The sequence below is a fragment of the Clinocottus analis genome, unplaced genomic scaffold (assembly GCF_023055335.1).
Source record: "Clinocottus analis isolate CAN_PGR_092001 unplaced genomic scaffold, fCliAna1.0.p SCAF_1, whole genome shotgun sequence".
NCBI classification, from domain to species: Eukaryota; Metazoa; Chordata; class Actinopteri; order Perciformes; family Cottidae; genus Clinocottus; species Clinocottus analis.
In genome coordinates, this window is record NW_027175820.1 from 22579800 (window position 1) to 22596463 (window position 16664).

The 16664-nt window shown below is 46.0% G+C and overlaps 1 protein-coding gene across 10 annotated transcripts in view; it reads left to right on the forward strand.

The window, feature by feature from the left end:
* Window positions 1-16446, forward strand: part of neo1a (neogenin 1a) — a 148541-nt gene extending 132095 nt beyond the window's left edge. For 2 of the 10 annotated variants that reach the window (XM_068571464.1, XM_068571493.1), the window contains exons 16-29: window positions 337-432; window positions 4076-4308; window positions 7297-7435; window positions 8741-8848; window positions 9545-9739; window positions 11038-11070; window positions 11270-11338; window positions 11496-11625; window positions 11784-12028; window positions 12610-12702; window positions 13115-13285; window positions 13982-14272; window positions 14921-15057; window positions 15624-16446. In XM_068571464.1, coding sequence (XP_068427565.1) covers window positions 337-432; window positions 4076-4308; window positions 7297-7435; window positions 8741-8848; window positions 9545-9739; window positions 11038-11070; window positions 11270-11338; window positions 11496-11625; window positions 11784-12028; window positions 12610-12702; window positions 13115-13285; window positions 13982-14272; window positions 14921-15057; window positions 15624-15776 — 2093 coding nt within the window. In that variant the 3' untranslated portion in view covers window positions 15777-16446. Of the gene's footprint in view, window positions 1-336; window positions 433-4075; window positions 4309-7296; window positions 7436-8740; window positions 8849-9544; window positions 9740-11037; window positions 11071-11269; window positions 11339-11495; window positions 11626-11783; window positions 12029-12609; window positions 12703-13114; window positions 13286-13981; window positions 14273-14920; window positions 15058-15473 lie in introns of all 10 variants that reach the window. The other 8 variants (XM_068571485.1, XM_068571471.1, XM_068571477.1 and 5 more) reach the window with 8 other exon arrangements.
* Window positions 16447-16664: the final 218 nt, after the last annotated feature.

A 16664-nucleotide genomic window follows, 5' to 3' on the forward strand; every position in this document is an offset into this window, starting at 1 on the left:
AAAAATTAATTGTGCAATTAACTCTCCAACAATAATACCACAGCAATCAAAGAGGGCGAGACGTGGAGAATGAGTACATTTAAAAAAAACGATAATCTTGGGAAATTGAGAGATTTGTGGGTGAAATTGTAGCGATGTATCTTTATATGCATAATTGAAGCCTTTATTACAATCACACCGAGAGGAATCATCATATTCGAATGTTCATTCTGGCCAATATTGCAATTATGAGTCAAGAGTCTCGAGAGTTTTGGTTTGATTAGATAGTTGGATAGCTAATTTATCTCCTCTTCCTGTCTTTACCTCCCTGTCTCTCTCTCTCCCTCTCTCTCTCAGACCCCAGCTCCCACTATGTGATCACCCTGAAGGCCTACAATAACGTGGGCGAGGGCATTCCCGTGTACGAGAGCGCCATCACCAGGCCACAGTCGGGTACGAACCGCGCACACACCTTCACGCTCCGAGAACACGACGTCTTCCATCTTAAAATCGCACGCCACTGTGCTCAAACACAGCTGAAGCCACGTGCAGTATTATGGGATGCACTCACGTTGTATGGCTGACATTTATCCGTGCTCTCTCGCTCTCTATATATAACCTGGGATCATTATCAGGCAGAACCGGCCTCGGCTGTCGGCTCAAAATTACCGAAGCGATAGCCGGTCATCGGGGGTGTGTCTCACCGCGCTCATTAACGCGCTCCTTAACGGCTCCCAGCATACTCGAGTCTCCTTTTTAATCAAATGTTCAAAAGCCTCGTATTTTTGTTTTGAGATCACCAGTCGCCCCCCCCGCCCACCTCTTGTCGAGGAAGACGCCCATATGTTGACGGAACAGATCTCCATCCACAAAGAGCGGACAGAAACATAATTAGAGAACGTTCTGCAGACGGAGGAGTCGTTTTGTGCACATCCTGTCTGACATTTACGACGAGCAAAGGAAAGTAAAGTAAAGAAAGTGATTGTATGTTGAAGAATACAGAATTTTCTGCAGCGAGAGGCTTGAAGAATCAGATCCACAAACGGTGACTGAGACGGTTAAAAAGACTGAATAAAGCAGACGGAGTTGAGTTAACGTTCGCTCCGCTAGTTTCTCTGATAGCGTAAGATTCAGACGTCTGATGATTCAAATCTATCTCCAGTGAAAAATGACCAAGATCTCTATCGTGTTTCATAGAAATGTAGCGAGGAAAAAAACATTTCAACAATCTCAAACTACTTTTGACTACTTTTTTTGATTAAAAATTCTCTTAATGAGGAATAGTTGCATGTTATACCTTTTGATTATTCTGAACAGGCGACAGGTTTAACCCTTCTGGGTCTCAACAATATTTTATGTACTTTTTTAGTAGACATCTTGGTCACAATTCTTCCACAACCAAATTCTAAGAGAATATTTGTATTTTTCTAACACCAGTATTGTCGGACTGCCCTCTGTGGTTTAATCTTTGCACATGTACGTGTACTACAGCGAAGCATCTCCCCGACATCGACCAAAACGACACAAACAATCCCGTTCGTCCGCGGCTCCACAACCTCCGACTCTCTCGGCCTCAGATCTCAACTCGGTGAACAATTAGAAGCCGACGCATCCTGAGTGTTTGACAAACGATCTGAAAGTGCAAAAAAAAAAAAAACACTTCCAGTTAAGACGGGCGCGCCGGCTGAGTTCACACGGTTTGTGTGACGGTGTCAGAAGAAGAACAGCCGAGCACCGGGGGCACCCTGGGGTGCCCCAGAATGTGGTCTGCGCCCCCTCCACACACCCCCGCTTGCCTCCTCATCCCATCCAGACTCCCCCCCCTCCCTCCTCCCGCGCTCAGCCTTGATCGCTCCACTTTGTCTTCGCCGTGGCGCCATAGCTTGAGAGGCGGTGGGATGCTGGATGACATGAATCACGTCAACATGCTTCGAGAGGGGGTGGAGAGAGGGGGCGTGGTGGGAGGGAGGGGGGGGGGTGGCAGTCTTAGAGCACACACACACGCACACAACACTGTCATACTGTACACTTCTCTCTATGAAGCCCTCTCTTCCTCACACACACACACACACACACACACACTGCGCTGCACACACGCAGACCCCCTGTGGTGTTCTTGGCAACCCTTCGTCAGATCCAAACGTTTCCTCTCAAAGCAGAACCAAAGCCCACCACCATCGTCTGCCGCTGAATCCTCTGGGGCGCGTTCCCTTCCTGCCAGTTTGTTCAAGTCGGAATTAAAAAGACGAGCTGACCTACATAGCACTTTTACTTTTGTAAAAAAAGAAGAAGAAGAAGAAGAAGAAACTTGGTGAACTTGGGTTGAGAGAGCGCTCGCTTCAATGCGCTATAATAGCATGACGTCTTAGCTGAAGAGCGAAAAAAAACGAGGGGACGGCACCCCGCGACGTCTGGAACAGAGAGTCACGCGGGCCGGTCGCCCCTTTTTCCCCGCAGCGGACTCCGACGTTTAACTCTGGAGACCGCGGGCTCGCATCCCACTCCGAGAAGCCCTCAGTGCCTCTCCACAACCACAGGAATGCGTAGATCTTTATTGCGCGCACACACACTTACACAGACGCACTCTGACTCAGTCTGTGGAATATAATGAGGCCGGCTGCATCCACCAAAGAGGTGACAACTGGAGCGAGGTGGAGACGAGAGGGGCAGTAGCGGTCGAGTAGCGGTGTCATCAAGGGTGACCGATCCAAAGCCGAGAGGGGGTGACTGACAGAGCGGTGAGAGGAAAAAAACAGCGGCCGAGGAGGCCATCTTGAAACGTTTCATCCGTCAGTATGTCGACCGGAAGCCCCACACACACACACACACACACACATGTGCACTCACTGGGGTTTTATGGGGTGCAATAGACAAGTACAAACACACACTGCTCGTTTTGCGAGCACTTACAGACACCGTCAGTCTTGGATAAACAGGGTGTCGTTGCGCAAACACACTAAATACCATTTGTCATATTCAAGTACTGGTCTGCACTTTTGTTTGCGGCCCATTATATTTCAAAATAAATTCAGTACTTGTTGAACAGATGGATATGATATATGGTGAGGAAGGTAGGTGTTTCACAGCGATAATTCTAACAGAAATGATACACATGTGAGTAAAGACATCATCCAAAGGGAGTATTATGCTACATATTAAAACATTACAAACAATTACACAGAGTTGTTAAGAACCAAACTCGAGAGGATCAGGGTTGTGACTCTATACGGGTGATGCAGGTCATTTTCTAGTCGAGATGAAGAACCTTTCACCGCGAGCTTGTCACCGAACGCCTTTGAGCCTGTGAACAGAAGCAACACACACACACACACACACACACACACAACCACTTGTCCGTGACCCTCTTCCCTGCCCGCAGGCTTACTCAAAGCCTCCGTATTTTATTTTTTTTTCCTATAGCATTCAAGGACATAATGCAGCGTTTTGACGTCGCTCTGCATAGAGGGGCAAATGTTCCGGTGCATTCGGTGTCCTTCTGTTTATCCACTTTGCATTGAAGTGTTGTGAAAAGCTCCGTGATGTAAACGAAACGTATTTCAGTATCGCCGCTCTCTGAAAGGAGTCGGCTGCGGGGATTGTGGGTATCTGCTTTCAGCCGAGCTTTCCATTTACTGTAATCTTTTCTTATGAATAGAGTATCCTTCTCTCTCTCTCTCTCTCTCTCTCTCTCTCTCTCTCTCTCTCTCTCTCTCTCTCTCTCTCTCTCTCTCTCTCTCTCTCTCTCTCTCTCTCTCTCTCTCTCTCTCTCTCTGTAGTGCTACAGTAGCTTTTGATGGAACGGCACATTCTGTACACTTCTATGTAGCAGAGGTGTGTCTTGTTGTAGAGGTCTGTTTTTCTAATAGAATCTTCTCTCTCTCTTTCTCTTCACCCTTCCCAATCCAATCCCATCCTCTCCCTCCCATTTTAACTCATTAACCTTCTTTTCTCCTGTTCGTCCCTCCCCCCCCTGCATCCTCTTTTCAAAATCCATCGCTCATCCACCTCGCTTCTCCTTTTCATGTTCTTAATTTTGCTCATTTTTAATTTGTGTGTGTGCATGAATGCATGCGGGTCTCTCCTGCCTGACGCGCAGACTCCATAGACCCCGATGTTGACCTGTACGAACTCTTCCATGCTCCATACACCCCAGTACCAGACCCCTCCCCAATGATGCCACCCGTGGGCGTTCAGGCCTCCGTGCTGAGCCACGACACCATCAAGGTGACCTGGGCGGACAACTCGCTGCCCAAGAACCAGAAGATCACGGATAACCGGTTCTACACGGTCCGCTGGAAGACCAACATCCCCGCCAACACCAAAGTGAAGGTAAGAGACTCCTGTTCACTGGTTTCATGCAATTTAACGACGGCTGGGACGTGATTTTGAGGTTTTTCAGGGTGTATAGGACACATGCGCCGTGTGGCTGCAGCTGCCTGACGGAGCGTGTTGGGGGCTTACTTGAATGGATGGATGGATGGATGATGGCATATATATACAATAAATGGTTTTCACAGATTTGTACACAGCCTTTCATTAACGATCTACTCGATAAAAGCGGGATTGTGACGCTCGCTCATAAGGCAGCGGGGCTACCATGACAACCTGCCTGCGGACGCCTCCTTGAAAGGAAGCCGTCGTCCTCGTGTTTCACTCGCGTACGGCGGGTACTCGTTCAGCCCTTCGGCGAGCGCAGAGCGGATTTAACTGCTAACGCGCGTCTTACCCCCGAAGATACGGCACTAAAGGACGCCGTGGCGCCGCCTTTTCTCAGCCCCTTTTTTGTTTTTTTTTTGTTCAATTCAGCGAGAAGATTTCTCTGAATTCTTGGATTCAAACGGCCTCTTTTTCTGAAACTCGGGATGTTAATTTAACAAGGATTTATATATATAAAAAAAAGATCCTCCAGTTGAATGTTTAAACCCCCCTCTCCTTTTTTTCTGGTTTAGCTCGGTATTTTTAAGTTAAAGAAAATTGTCGATGTAATTCACTGAAGTCTGATTTCAGTCGGTTTAAACTTCGGTGATCACGCCTTCATTTAATAGTCTGATTCCTCTGCATTCGAGTGCTGTGGGACTCTGCGCTTCCCTTCACGCCGCCCACTCTTACCAGAGAGATGTTCAGATGTGCTCAGCATAAATAAAGCGATGTCATACAGATTATATTTAATAAGTATTCCCACAGCAGATCCCAAGCACCGGGGCAGCACAATGCTGGTGTTTCTAAATAAGCAATTATCTATTTTCATCCAACTTTTAAAGCACTACAAAGAAGTAAAGGGAAGAAGTCCCTCTGTCTTTAACTGAGTCGCAGCGTTCGTCTTCCTCTCAACACGGTTCCAGGTCGAGTGAGAGATTCACAGGCTTGAGGCAACACAACCTGAATCAAATGTGTGTAGTTTAAAGATAATAACAAGACTCGTATTGAAGCAATCGTGAGGATTTGGGTAAAATGTAATAGTCTTTGTTTCTGAACTGTTAAAGGTGGCCTGACTGCCACTCATCTGTAGATTTAATGGTTTAATTAAACTCTTAATGGCCTCGCTATGGTCTATAATGTTAAATCTTCTTTTTAGTGATGGTACAGCAGTACGGCTGCAACTCAGGATTATTTTTTATTATCCATTAACGTACTATCTATCTTTGTGAGGACCAATTTGAGTTGTAGACCTTCAGAGTGAGGACGTGTTTGGCCGGCTTTGAGGCTAGAATCATGTTTATGCTCAGGTGGGGTTCAGGGAATGTCAATGAGGAAAGATACAAAGATAGGTGTGTGTGTGTGTGTGGACGTGTGTGTACGTGTGCATGCATGTATGCAAACCTGTGACCGAGCAGAGCTCCGATAAAGGCCGACGTAACATTTGCTAATAAATTATTCAGCAAGGACAAGATAAACTGAGACCCAGAAGGAGAGTCTGTGGATCTGCATTCTCCAAGAGACACACACACACACACACACACACACACACACAGATACACAGCAGTCAAGTATTGCTGCTTGATGCTCAAATTAGTTTTGATTCTCTCACTGTGACAGTAATTAAAGAGTTCCACGGGCTCATTATGTTTCTGTCCCATTAACCAAATTCAATACGTTAACAGGTCTATTAGGTCTGTTTCCATCAGAGCATTCTCCTCTCTGCTTCGACATCCTGTATATATGTTAGCGGGCATATCCTGACACCAGTCTCACCAGCAGCAGCGACGGCGACATTCCCATTAAAGCCGCTGTTCGGCGTTGCCTCTCTCTCTCTCTCTCTCTCTCTCTCTCTCTCCCCCTCCTCTCGAGTCTAGCCAGACGAGCTTGTACATTATTGAAGAGACGACTGCTCTCAAGCTGGCAGCGTGTTTCTTAAGAACAGAGTGTTTTCTTTTCCTATCCCACTGCCCTCTGTTTGACAGCCCCCACCGGAGAACTGCACTTTTTGTAGCACGCAACGTTATAGATAGGGCTGTTATAGATAGGGCTGTCAGAGCCCGGCGAGCCTGACTCGCTGCTGCTGCTGCGACCCGGAGCTCCGGCTAGCAAGCATCTAGATAAATGCTTCTGTATGTTTATTCTAATTTTCATTTTTCTCTATAAGTGTGTCACGGCAGAGAGATGGGAACACGATCTTTCCATTTTGCGTATTATTCATGGTGGTTCGGCAGCTTATTTATAAGGACCTCACGTGTGTTTGTGTGGCACTGTAATGCAAACAATGACTGCGTCGCACAATGCAAGAGCTTCTGGTTCCACTCAGTGGTCAGTGTGTGTAATGTGTCCTGAACTCTGGGAACCAAGCGGACGACACCGGGAAGCCTCCGGGAACACGGAGCTGTGTTTTAGTTTTCTGTCCGCTTCTAGACAATTTAACGTCTAAATAATTGTTGGACTGTTGACCTGCAGTCAAAGGTCAAAGGTCAAAGCTGTCATAGAACATGAGTCGGTTCTACTCTGACTTTAAACAAAGTTTTGTCCCGTTGGCTTCAGATGCTGCAGAATCTGTGTTGATGATCAAAAAAGAGAAAAATCAATTGTTTTAGTAAAGAAATAATTCAGATTTTTCTTGTGAGATTGCCAAACAATCACTGCTGCGTTTTTATTTCCACATTTTTCTGACTTTTTATCAACTAAAGAAATGCATTGAATAAAAAAGCCAACTATCAGCAAAGTTATTGATCGTCAAAATAATCATTAGTTGGATAATAAGTGTGTTCTTGTGCCTGGCAAAAGTACTTTGGACTCCCTGGTCGCTCATTCAGTGGATTCAGCCCACAAATAAACCAAATTCTTGTTATTGAGTGTGTGTTTGTGTGTTTTCCCGTCCCCCTCCAGATGGCCAACACCACCAGCCTGAACCACATGGTGGTGGGTCTGAAGCCCAACACGCTCTACGAGTTCTCCGTCATGGTGACCAAAGGGCGCCGCACCAGCACGTGGAGCATGACCGCACAGGGCACCACCTTTGAGACCAGTAGGCGCAAACGCACACAACACACACACACACACACACATGCAGAAACACACAACATGGACATCACCACATGAAGACGTAACGAGTGTAACGAGCCCCCGTCTGGCTGGGAGTAACATCTTACTTTTTGCAGCCCAAATGGAAGGAGAGGACACGCCTGTGGACAATCAAGCTGTCACTGCACTTTATGATTTAGTCTATATGATCAAACAGGTATTTATGTATTAAATAGATCTCAAACTAACTGCAAGTGAAATTGAGGAAACGTGCAGGAATTTTGGTGATTGGCGAACATAATTGGAACGCTGCTCGGCTGTTCGGTGAGAGCGACTCGGACTAACCCCCCGCTTCCACGCAGAATCCGCAAATGGACCTACCGAGAATCAATAACAATCATAAGAATGCAAAATATCAGTTTTTTGAGTTAAAGCAAATTGTTTGTTTACATGTTTCTCTTGATTTGCAGACTCTCGGCCAGGCGCTTCAGCCTGAGGAGCAAACCAAGACCTGATTCTTTTACGGGTTCAAGCTCATAGGACGCAATACACCTTGTTTTGGTTCCTTGTTTCTTTTCCTGAATTATTATTCCATTACTGTTAAAGTTCACGTCACCTTCATCTGAGGGATGACAGTGAATGGAGGCCGTCTCTCCTCAGGCCGCTGCATCATTTCTAAATTGCATAAATTGGTGTTAAAGTGACTGTACGTTTAAATCCGCTGGCCGTTCTGGATTGAAGATACACTGTTCAATCCCCCGAGTACTTGTATGGATTCGGGCAGTACTGCAAACTAATACTGCAGATACTAAAGTGTCGCAGCCCCTACTTTATTGTAAAGTGTAACTGCTGAACTAAAACAAGCTTCATAAATAAACCATGCATTCAAAACAAAACCTTATGTTCTTTTAAATATTTATATGTTTATTAGACTTTTAAAAAAAAACAATTAAGTAGAGATTTTCGTAGTTTTTTCTTTATAAAAGTAAGGAGAACAGCCATTTTTGTTTCTGTCCAGCCAGGGGTTTGTTTCACAAGTGTCCAAGTGCATTTTATCTCAAGTCTTTAAATTCAGATCATCAGCTTTAAGGGCAGTTGAAGCATGAACAATATATACAAACAATGTTTAGATGCATAAAATGCACACTCAGTATTACAAAATATGTGCTAAGGATGCAAAAACACACACAGTTTACTCACGTCGTGTCGTGAAAGTTATTAATAATGTTGAATTCATTGTGCCCTCTTCCCCTTTTGTCTGAACTTGTAACCGGCTCTACAAATGTCCCGTCTCCGTCACCTCCCACAGTTCCCAGCTCCTCCCCGAAAGACGTGACCGTGGTGAGCAAAGAGAACAAACCTCGCACCATAATAGTCAACTGGCAGCCTCCCTCGGAGGCCAACGGGAAGATCACCGGTGAGTCTGGGAGGCTCTCTTGTGTGGAACGTGTTAAGATCTAGATTTAGGTTCAACCGACGTTTTCCTCTCTAACGGTGGGGGAAAAGAGTCTGACTTCTGACTCGTTAACTGCTTTGATTTGAATCATTTTAGAACAAGTCTCAACAAAACGTTGACTTATTAGATCACATTTATATGGAGTATATGATTTGAAAATATTCTGTATTCAAAATTTACAAAAACTGTGTTATCTTTGCTTTTATTAGACGTTTTATGCAGAAGTAGTCGGAGAAAAATCTTAACATATTTACTAAAAAAAGAGACGTTACGCATTACATATTATAATAACAGTTTGAGCTAAAGAAATAGCATAAAAACATTGCGGTTGATGTTTTATACACTCTTCCTTCTCGACTGTTTGTGGTGTGATTAGCTGAGTGTTGGAGAGATCAACCATTGAGATGTCGGGCTTTAGTCGGACTTTGTGATACTCGGCTTTGCTCAAAGTGCCCAAAATATATATTTATCTATATTTGAAAAATATATATATATATATATTTGAAATATATATATATATATATACACACAAGATAATCCGCAGAGCGTGTTGTGAGAAGGTTCCTGTAGGAACAGTTGACAGTAAATAGTTTGATGAACTGGTGAACTGTCCCTTTAACATAGTTGCGTCTCTCTTTCTGACCCTCCCTCCTGCAGGCTATATCATCTACTACAGTACGGACGTGAACGCCGAGGTCCACGACTGGGTCATTGAACCCGTGGTGGGCAACCGGCTGACCCACCAGATCCAGGATCTGACGCTGGACACCACCTACTACTTCAAGATCCAGGCCCGAAACTCCAAGGGCATGGGCCCCATGTCGGAGGCCGTTCACTTCCGCACCCCGAAGAGTAGGTTTTGGAAATCATTGGAAGTGGTGCAGTGAAACTGCATTCACCTTTTTTAGCCCCTTTCAAAACAGATTTTATACGTAAAAGGGTAGAATCTCATCTAGAAGTTAAAAGGCTGAGAGCTGACCGGGTGTTTCCTAAAAAAACTAATCCTGGGGGCCCAGTTTGAAAAGAAATTTACAAAACATTGCGAACCAATTCACAACATTTGTCTCTAAATCATGAGATGGGCAAATATGTACGTAAATTAACCATTTATTATATTAAATAGGTAAACCAGCCATTTACAGCCATGTACCTTTTGATAAATCACAACTATTCATGCGAAATACTTTGACATTATTGGATTTAGGCGCTCATTCTTTTCATTTTCATCAGTTCATCATGTCGCCTTTAGATTCAATGAGGTCATCACAACAATACCAACATTCAGGCTCCGTCATGTGCCTCACAGGTGAATTGCAGATATAAAAGTTGAATAAAAGACACTTGAAGATATTCTGCTCATTTGGACGCCCTGATAAAGTCTCTTCTGATCCACCGGTGGGTCTCGACCCCAGTCTCTTGTTACGACGTCCTATGACCGGTTTAGGGTTCAAGGCACCTCAGGAAGTCCAGCTGGAGTGACGGATTAATGCATTTTGAGGTTTTATCAAACGCACAAAAACACTGGCAGGATTCGACAGCCCCAAAGAGTTCTCGCAGCGGCAACTATTTCATCTTTCATCACGTAGATGAACGGTTGAAATACGAGCTGCACGCACCAAAGTACTCCACCAGGTATTTGTGCTTCTGTGTATGCGATTGGCCAGCGCGGCGCTTAAATACCTTCTCTACACAAATTCTCCTGACGACGGTCTCTTTAGAGCTGAGACGGAGACTGAATCGCTGCGAAAAGTCTGGTTCAGCAAATTTGCATCCAACTCTAAATGTTAAAAGAAGAAAAATCCATTTCCAGTTCTGCACACACCTTATTTAGTTTTTTCTAAGTATTCACATGAGCTGCATCCTTTCTGGGGGCCATTTTCACTCATGGAGATGTTTAGCAAACTTTTAAAACTAGATGTGTTTTATTGAATTGTGTGTCCGTATCTTTCCATAGAAGCTTTGCTCCTAATGTCAGCGCGCCTGCGTCTGTCGCGCTTCTCATTCTTCTAGTTTTGCTTCACGATCCCGCTCTCTCGCTTCATTTCCGTCTCCCACGTGGCTCTTTTCAGCTAACCTGTTTTTTGCTTTTCATTGTCTCTCTCTCCCTCTCTCTCTCTCTCTCTCTCCCTGCTCTCCTTTGGCCTGTTAAGCTGAGTCCTCTGACAAAATGGCTAATGACCAAGGTAAACTCCCCCTCTACACTTTCTTTTACTTGCTGACTCTGCAGATTACCATCTTCTGGGCTGATGAAAACTAAACTAAAATCTATCCGATGCTTGTAGAAGAAAAAAAAAAAGTTCAGATGTTTGTGCGTCCCGTGAATGTTAAGACAGCGGCTTAACCTTTCAGTAAAACTTTTTTTTTCTCCCCATTTTGAATCAGCTTCAAATCTTCCACCGAAGCAGGGGCCTCCGGGCAACCAGCATCCACAGGACCCGAGAACTGCAGTCGGTAAGATTTTCCTCCCACCTGCTTTTTAGAAACCAGCTATTTTATTTTTTTCCTGTTCCTATTGTTCCATCTAGCTAAATATGAAATGTTCCTCTACCCGTGTCTTTTCATAACGTCTGTAGTCTAATCAAGTCCTCCTTCTCTCGAGGTGAATCAGGCATGGGAGGCAACAGCGAAGGTCACATCCTGGTCATCGTCATCATCATCTCGGTGGGAGCCTTCACCATCATCGTGGTGGTGGTCGGGGCCTTCCTGTGCACGCGGCGCACCACGTCGCACCAGAAAAAGTAGGAGGCTCAGTCGCACCGTTACGGTCCTCCTCACATCTCCCCTCCCTCTTGTATTACTCATCCTTACCCGTCTCTCTCCTGCGTCCCCTCTCGCTTGTCCTGCTCTCCGTGAGGTCAGTCCTTCACCTTTGACCTCTGCGTTCTCTCCCCCGCAGGAAGCGAGCGGCCTCCAAGTCCTCCAACGGCTCCCACAAATACAAGGGCAACTCCAAAGACCTGAAGCCGCCCGACCTCTGGATTCACCACGAGAGGCTGGAGCTGAAGCCCATGGACAAGTCGCCGGATCCCAACCCGGTCATGACGGAGACGCCCATCCCCCGCACCTCGCAGGACATCACGCCGGCCGATAGCGTCCTGGACAGCAACCCCCACCTGCAGCAGCGCCGCAACTCCTACCGCGGTCAGTCTCGCCCGAGGCGCCGGGGCGACTTTCCAATTTAATGTTCCGGGGGGGAAGAGATCAAAGTGAAGTGGCGCCCTGCGCCGCTGGAGCTTACATGCATAATAACGCAGCAAACTTCCTGAGTTTGGCTGGCAGACAGGAAAAAGTACATTTTGGGAGTTTTCTTTTTTTCAGGCGAATGTGTCGATAACTTGAGGTTTGCTTCTAAAGGGAGGGATGACTGCAGAAGTGCCGGAGAGATTGTTGTGTTTTTGTTTCACGTTTGTGTTGTTTTCTGTGGTTATCATGCAAGAAACATTTCATGCTTTCCATACATAATGTCTATCACTGACGTCGTCGTGGCAGAGCTGCGAGCAGCCGCTGCCAATAATCCAACTCTCAGCGAGTAAATCCACTCAATTTAATTAGCTCGTAGCTAAAGAACGCGATGATGATATTTAGAAATGCAATTTAAAAAAATTAAAAAATGACGTCAAACTAACGAAGGATCCGGAGGTCTACCGACGGATCTTTTCACACAGAACAACAGAGTTGGCGTCTCTTTTCTGATTGGCTGGTTTCCACCGTACCTTTTTTAGGCCACGAGTCAGAGGACAGCATGTCGACACTAGCAGGCCGACGAGGGATGAGGCCTAAAATGATGATGCCTTTTGACGCTCAGCCTCCTCAGCGTAAGTGTGTGTGTGCGTGTGCGTGTGCGTGTGCGTGTGCGTGTGCGTGTGCGTGCTAACTGAGTCCTGATCAGATAACAGGCAGCGAGCAGTCAGTTTTCAACATTTTTGTATAAAATATGTTAATTAGAGCACGATTTCTTTTCACAAATTACCAATTTTCAAACCCATGTCATGCTGTTTGTCAAACCGAGGGAACAAATCCATGTCGTGCTCCGACAAAATATTAATTAGCGCGCGTCAGACGGAGAATATTCAAGTGTGTTTGTTACAGTAGACTGTGTGTGTGTGTGTGTGTGTGTGTGTGTGTGTGTGTTTCGTCAGCATTACTCACACGTCCTTCATCATTATTACAGCTGGTTAAGCATCCCGTCCCGCGTGATCATGTACCCATGTCCATTTCCATTCACAGCCGTGATTAGCGCTCACCCCATCCATTCCCTCGATAACCATCACCACCATTATCACATGGGCAGCCTGGCGTCGCCGACGCGCAGCTACCTCTACCACCAGGGCGGCGGGCACCCCCGCCCGCACGTCTGCGCCACCCCCATCTCCCATCTAGACAGGGTGGACTCCACAGGTGAGACTCTTCCGCCACCTGCTGGACAGCGGGAGAGACGCACAGGAGGAGGCTCGCGCTCATTCATTGATCTATCAGTCGCTCACTCATTCACATGCGGCTGCCATCTTGTTGTATTTTATTTTTTTCCAAAGTGTTACTAACCACTCCTCTCTGAGCTTCCTGCCTTCTGATTGGCTGCCTTCTTCTCATCCTGACTCTGACCAAAGAAAAGCAAACTTTACCGTTCAGGCAGCCGAAGATGGAAACTGTTTGCAGCCTGTTTTAAACGTTCATAGGGATTATTTTGATTGTTGATTAATCGTGTAGTATCTTCTAAAGTTAACAAGTGAAAGTAGTATATATAATAGTGTAAAATAGTAACAGTTCAGTCAATTGTGTGGCCAAGCGGATGTATTGAAATAGCTTGTTTTTGTCAAACTCAAAAGATATTCAGCATTTGAGATATTCAACATTTGAGAGGCTGCAAATGAAGATTGTTCTTGATTTAGTTATCAAGACAATTGTCTGCTGATAAAATCAACTTATCGTTTCAGCTCTGGTGCGTTGAACTCTTGTTGCAAACGATGGATGAAACCTGTAACATATTACAATGTTCATATTGAACGTTTCCAACATCAGACCGATAAACACAATCTCCCACGTGAGAGTCAGAGTTGTAAAACCCATCTGCTCCGCCCCCCTCCCCTCCTCCAGAGTCGGTGAGGAACACCCCCAGTTCGGAGCCCCTCCCTCCGGCCGCCGCCGCCTCCTCCCAGGCCTCCTGCCCGTCGGAGATCATGGCCGACCCCGAGGGCAGCTACCACGGCTCCACCACCACCGAGGAGGAGCCCAGCTACTCCAGCAACCTGCCCCCCCACCGCTCGGCCCACCCGCACGCCCACGCGCACCCGCTCAAGAGCTTCGGCGTGCCCTCCATCCCGACCGCCGGCCACCCGACGTTCGAGTCGCCGGCCCTGCCCAGCACGCCCCTGCTCGCTCAGACCGGTAAGCACAAACGCTTATATTTCAGTAAAAATATCTACTTTCATCTGCATCACATCAATCAAGAATGTTATACTCGCTTCAGTTAAACTGTGTTTCACAATTAGTGAATATTCTCAATGCTATACTCAGTTACTTTACACTGGACTTAAAGGGCCAGTCTGGATATTCTATGTTTCTGATGTTGTCCGCATGGAACAGACCAGCGGTGCTTTAGTGCGTCTCTGAATACTTCCACACTTCCTCGGTCTGGCACTCAGCTCAAAGCTCATTGGTTAGTTTGATGTTTCAGGCAAATGTTACTCAAAGAACGGTGAATATTTTCTCGCTGAAACACATCTGACCTTCTAGTGGGACTGAGTCCAAACAAACTACAATGTGTGTGTGTGAGTGTGTGTGTGTGGGACATTGAATGCACGTCATCATTTTCATCCTTCATGTTTGTGTTTTAATGAGATTGTGTTGATAAAACATGTGGAAATCAAATTAAATCTCGTTTGAAAAATCTCTTTGAGATTGAAAAAAGAAAAAATCACCACAAAAAAACCCCGTCACGGGACTCGAGGTTCATGTGTTCACGCTCCATTTCACCGTCACGTGTGTGTCTGTCACTGACTGTCGTGTGCGTTTGTGTGCATTTGTCATGTTCAGGGCCTCCCACTCACCCCCATGTTGTTAAAACAGCCTCTATCGGAACACTAGGAAGGACTCGAAACCCGATGGTGGTCACGGTGCCCAACGCCCCCGACGTGCCAGAGACCAGCAAGATGCTGGAAGACGTGGACAGCGTGAGTACAGCGCCGCCCTCTGCTGGCTGCTCGTAGCAACGCAGCCAGTCAAAGCCACGAATTTTTAATATTCTAGTCTTTTTTTTTAGAGTCACACGATCACACTCCTTCCAAATCCATGTTTTCTTTGGGCACTGGAGTATACAGTTACTTTCCACTGGACATTGGTTTTAACCACATTTCCTGTATGTTCTCTCTCTCTGTTTTTTTATTCTTTCCAACTTCAACGTCACCATTTTATTGTCGGCTGACTTTTTTATGAATTCATTTGACTTCTTTGACGCCTGATCTTAACACAACCCATAACCGGAATGTTTATTCTTTTCTGCTGATCCTTCACTGGCTGTTGGCTTCTCTTTTGGATGTTTTGCTTTCGTCTGCTGCATATTTGTATTTATTCTTTTGCTACGCTTCAGTCCCATTGACCCACCACGTCCCCGCACCCCCCACCCCAGCTCGCCTCACCCCACCCATATGACTCCCCCCATCCTCTTATTAAAGATCCCTGACTGACCCTCTCCTCCTCTCCTTTCCTTTTCTTCTCCTCCCTCCCTCCCTCCTTCCAGGTGCTTGCCTCCCTCCCCCCCTGCCCCTCCCCCGCCCCTCGCAGTAACCCTGTTCCTCTCCCTCAGAGCTACGAGCCCGACGAGCTGACCGAGGAGATGGCCCACCTCGAGGGCCTCATGAAGGACCTGAACGCCATCACCACAGCGCCATGAGCACGCACACGCACACACACACACACACACACACATACCCACACACACACACTTTCTCACTGTCATCCACACGTACACTCAGAAAGACGCACACTCTAAAGTCAAACAAACACGCCCGAACATGAACCTTGGGACACAAAAATGGCGTCTTGTGCCCAAGAAAAACTCTCACGCCCCTCCCGCCCCGCCCCGCCCCGCCCCGCCCTTGCAGAGAAAAGAAAAAAGAAACGACAAACTCCAGACTGAAACTTTGGAACCTTTTTTTTTTTTTTTTTGGGCTTTCCTCGCTCGGTCTCAGGAAGGAGATTGCCAACAAAGAGGGAAGAGAGAAGTGACGCGCTTCATCTTTTTATGAAGAACCGTTCTCAGAGACAATGAACTTTAAAACATTGGGTCGCTTTCAACCGGAAGATTGTGAATTCTCTCCTCGGCAAGAATACGTGCGGTCGGGTGTGTTTTTTTTGTTTTTTTTTTGGTTTTGCTGGCGGTTGATTCAATGTCAAAGTCAAAAAGGAGAAAGTCCAAAAATATGCTGGTTTTGATGTTGGTGCTCATGCGGCGCGGTCTACACACAGTGTTTGTTTGATTAGTGTTTTCTTTGTGCATTTTGTATATCTATTGGGCCGTTTCAGTGAAGTGAACATTGGATATCAGCCCCCCCCCCCCCCCCCTCCCCTCCTCCTTTACAAGCCTACATTATTCATAAACGTTGTTTTTACCCCCTTGTGTCTTATATTGTGCCATGACTTTTTATTATTTTCTATGTTATTGTATTTTTTTACACACATATCCTTATAAACATGTACATATGTTGTGTGTGTTTTTATTTTTTTTTATTTTAAACTGCCTCATTCTTTTGATGTTTCCCATTTTGTTTCATTATTATTA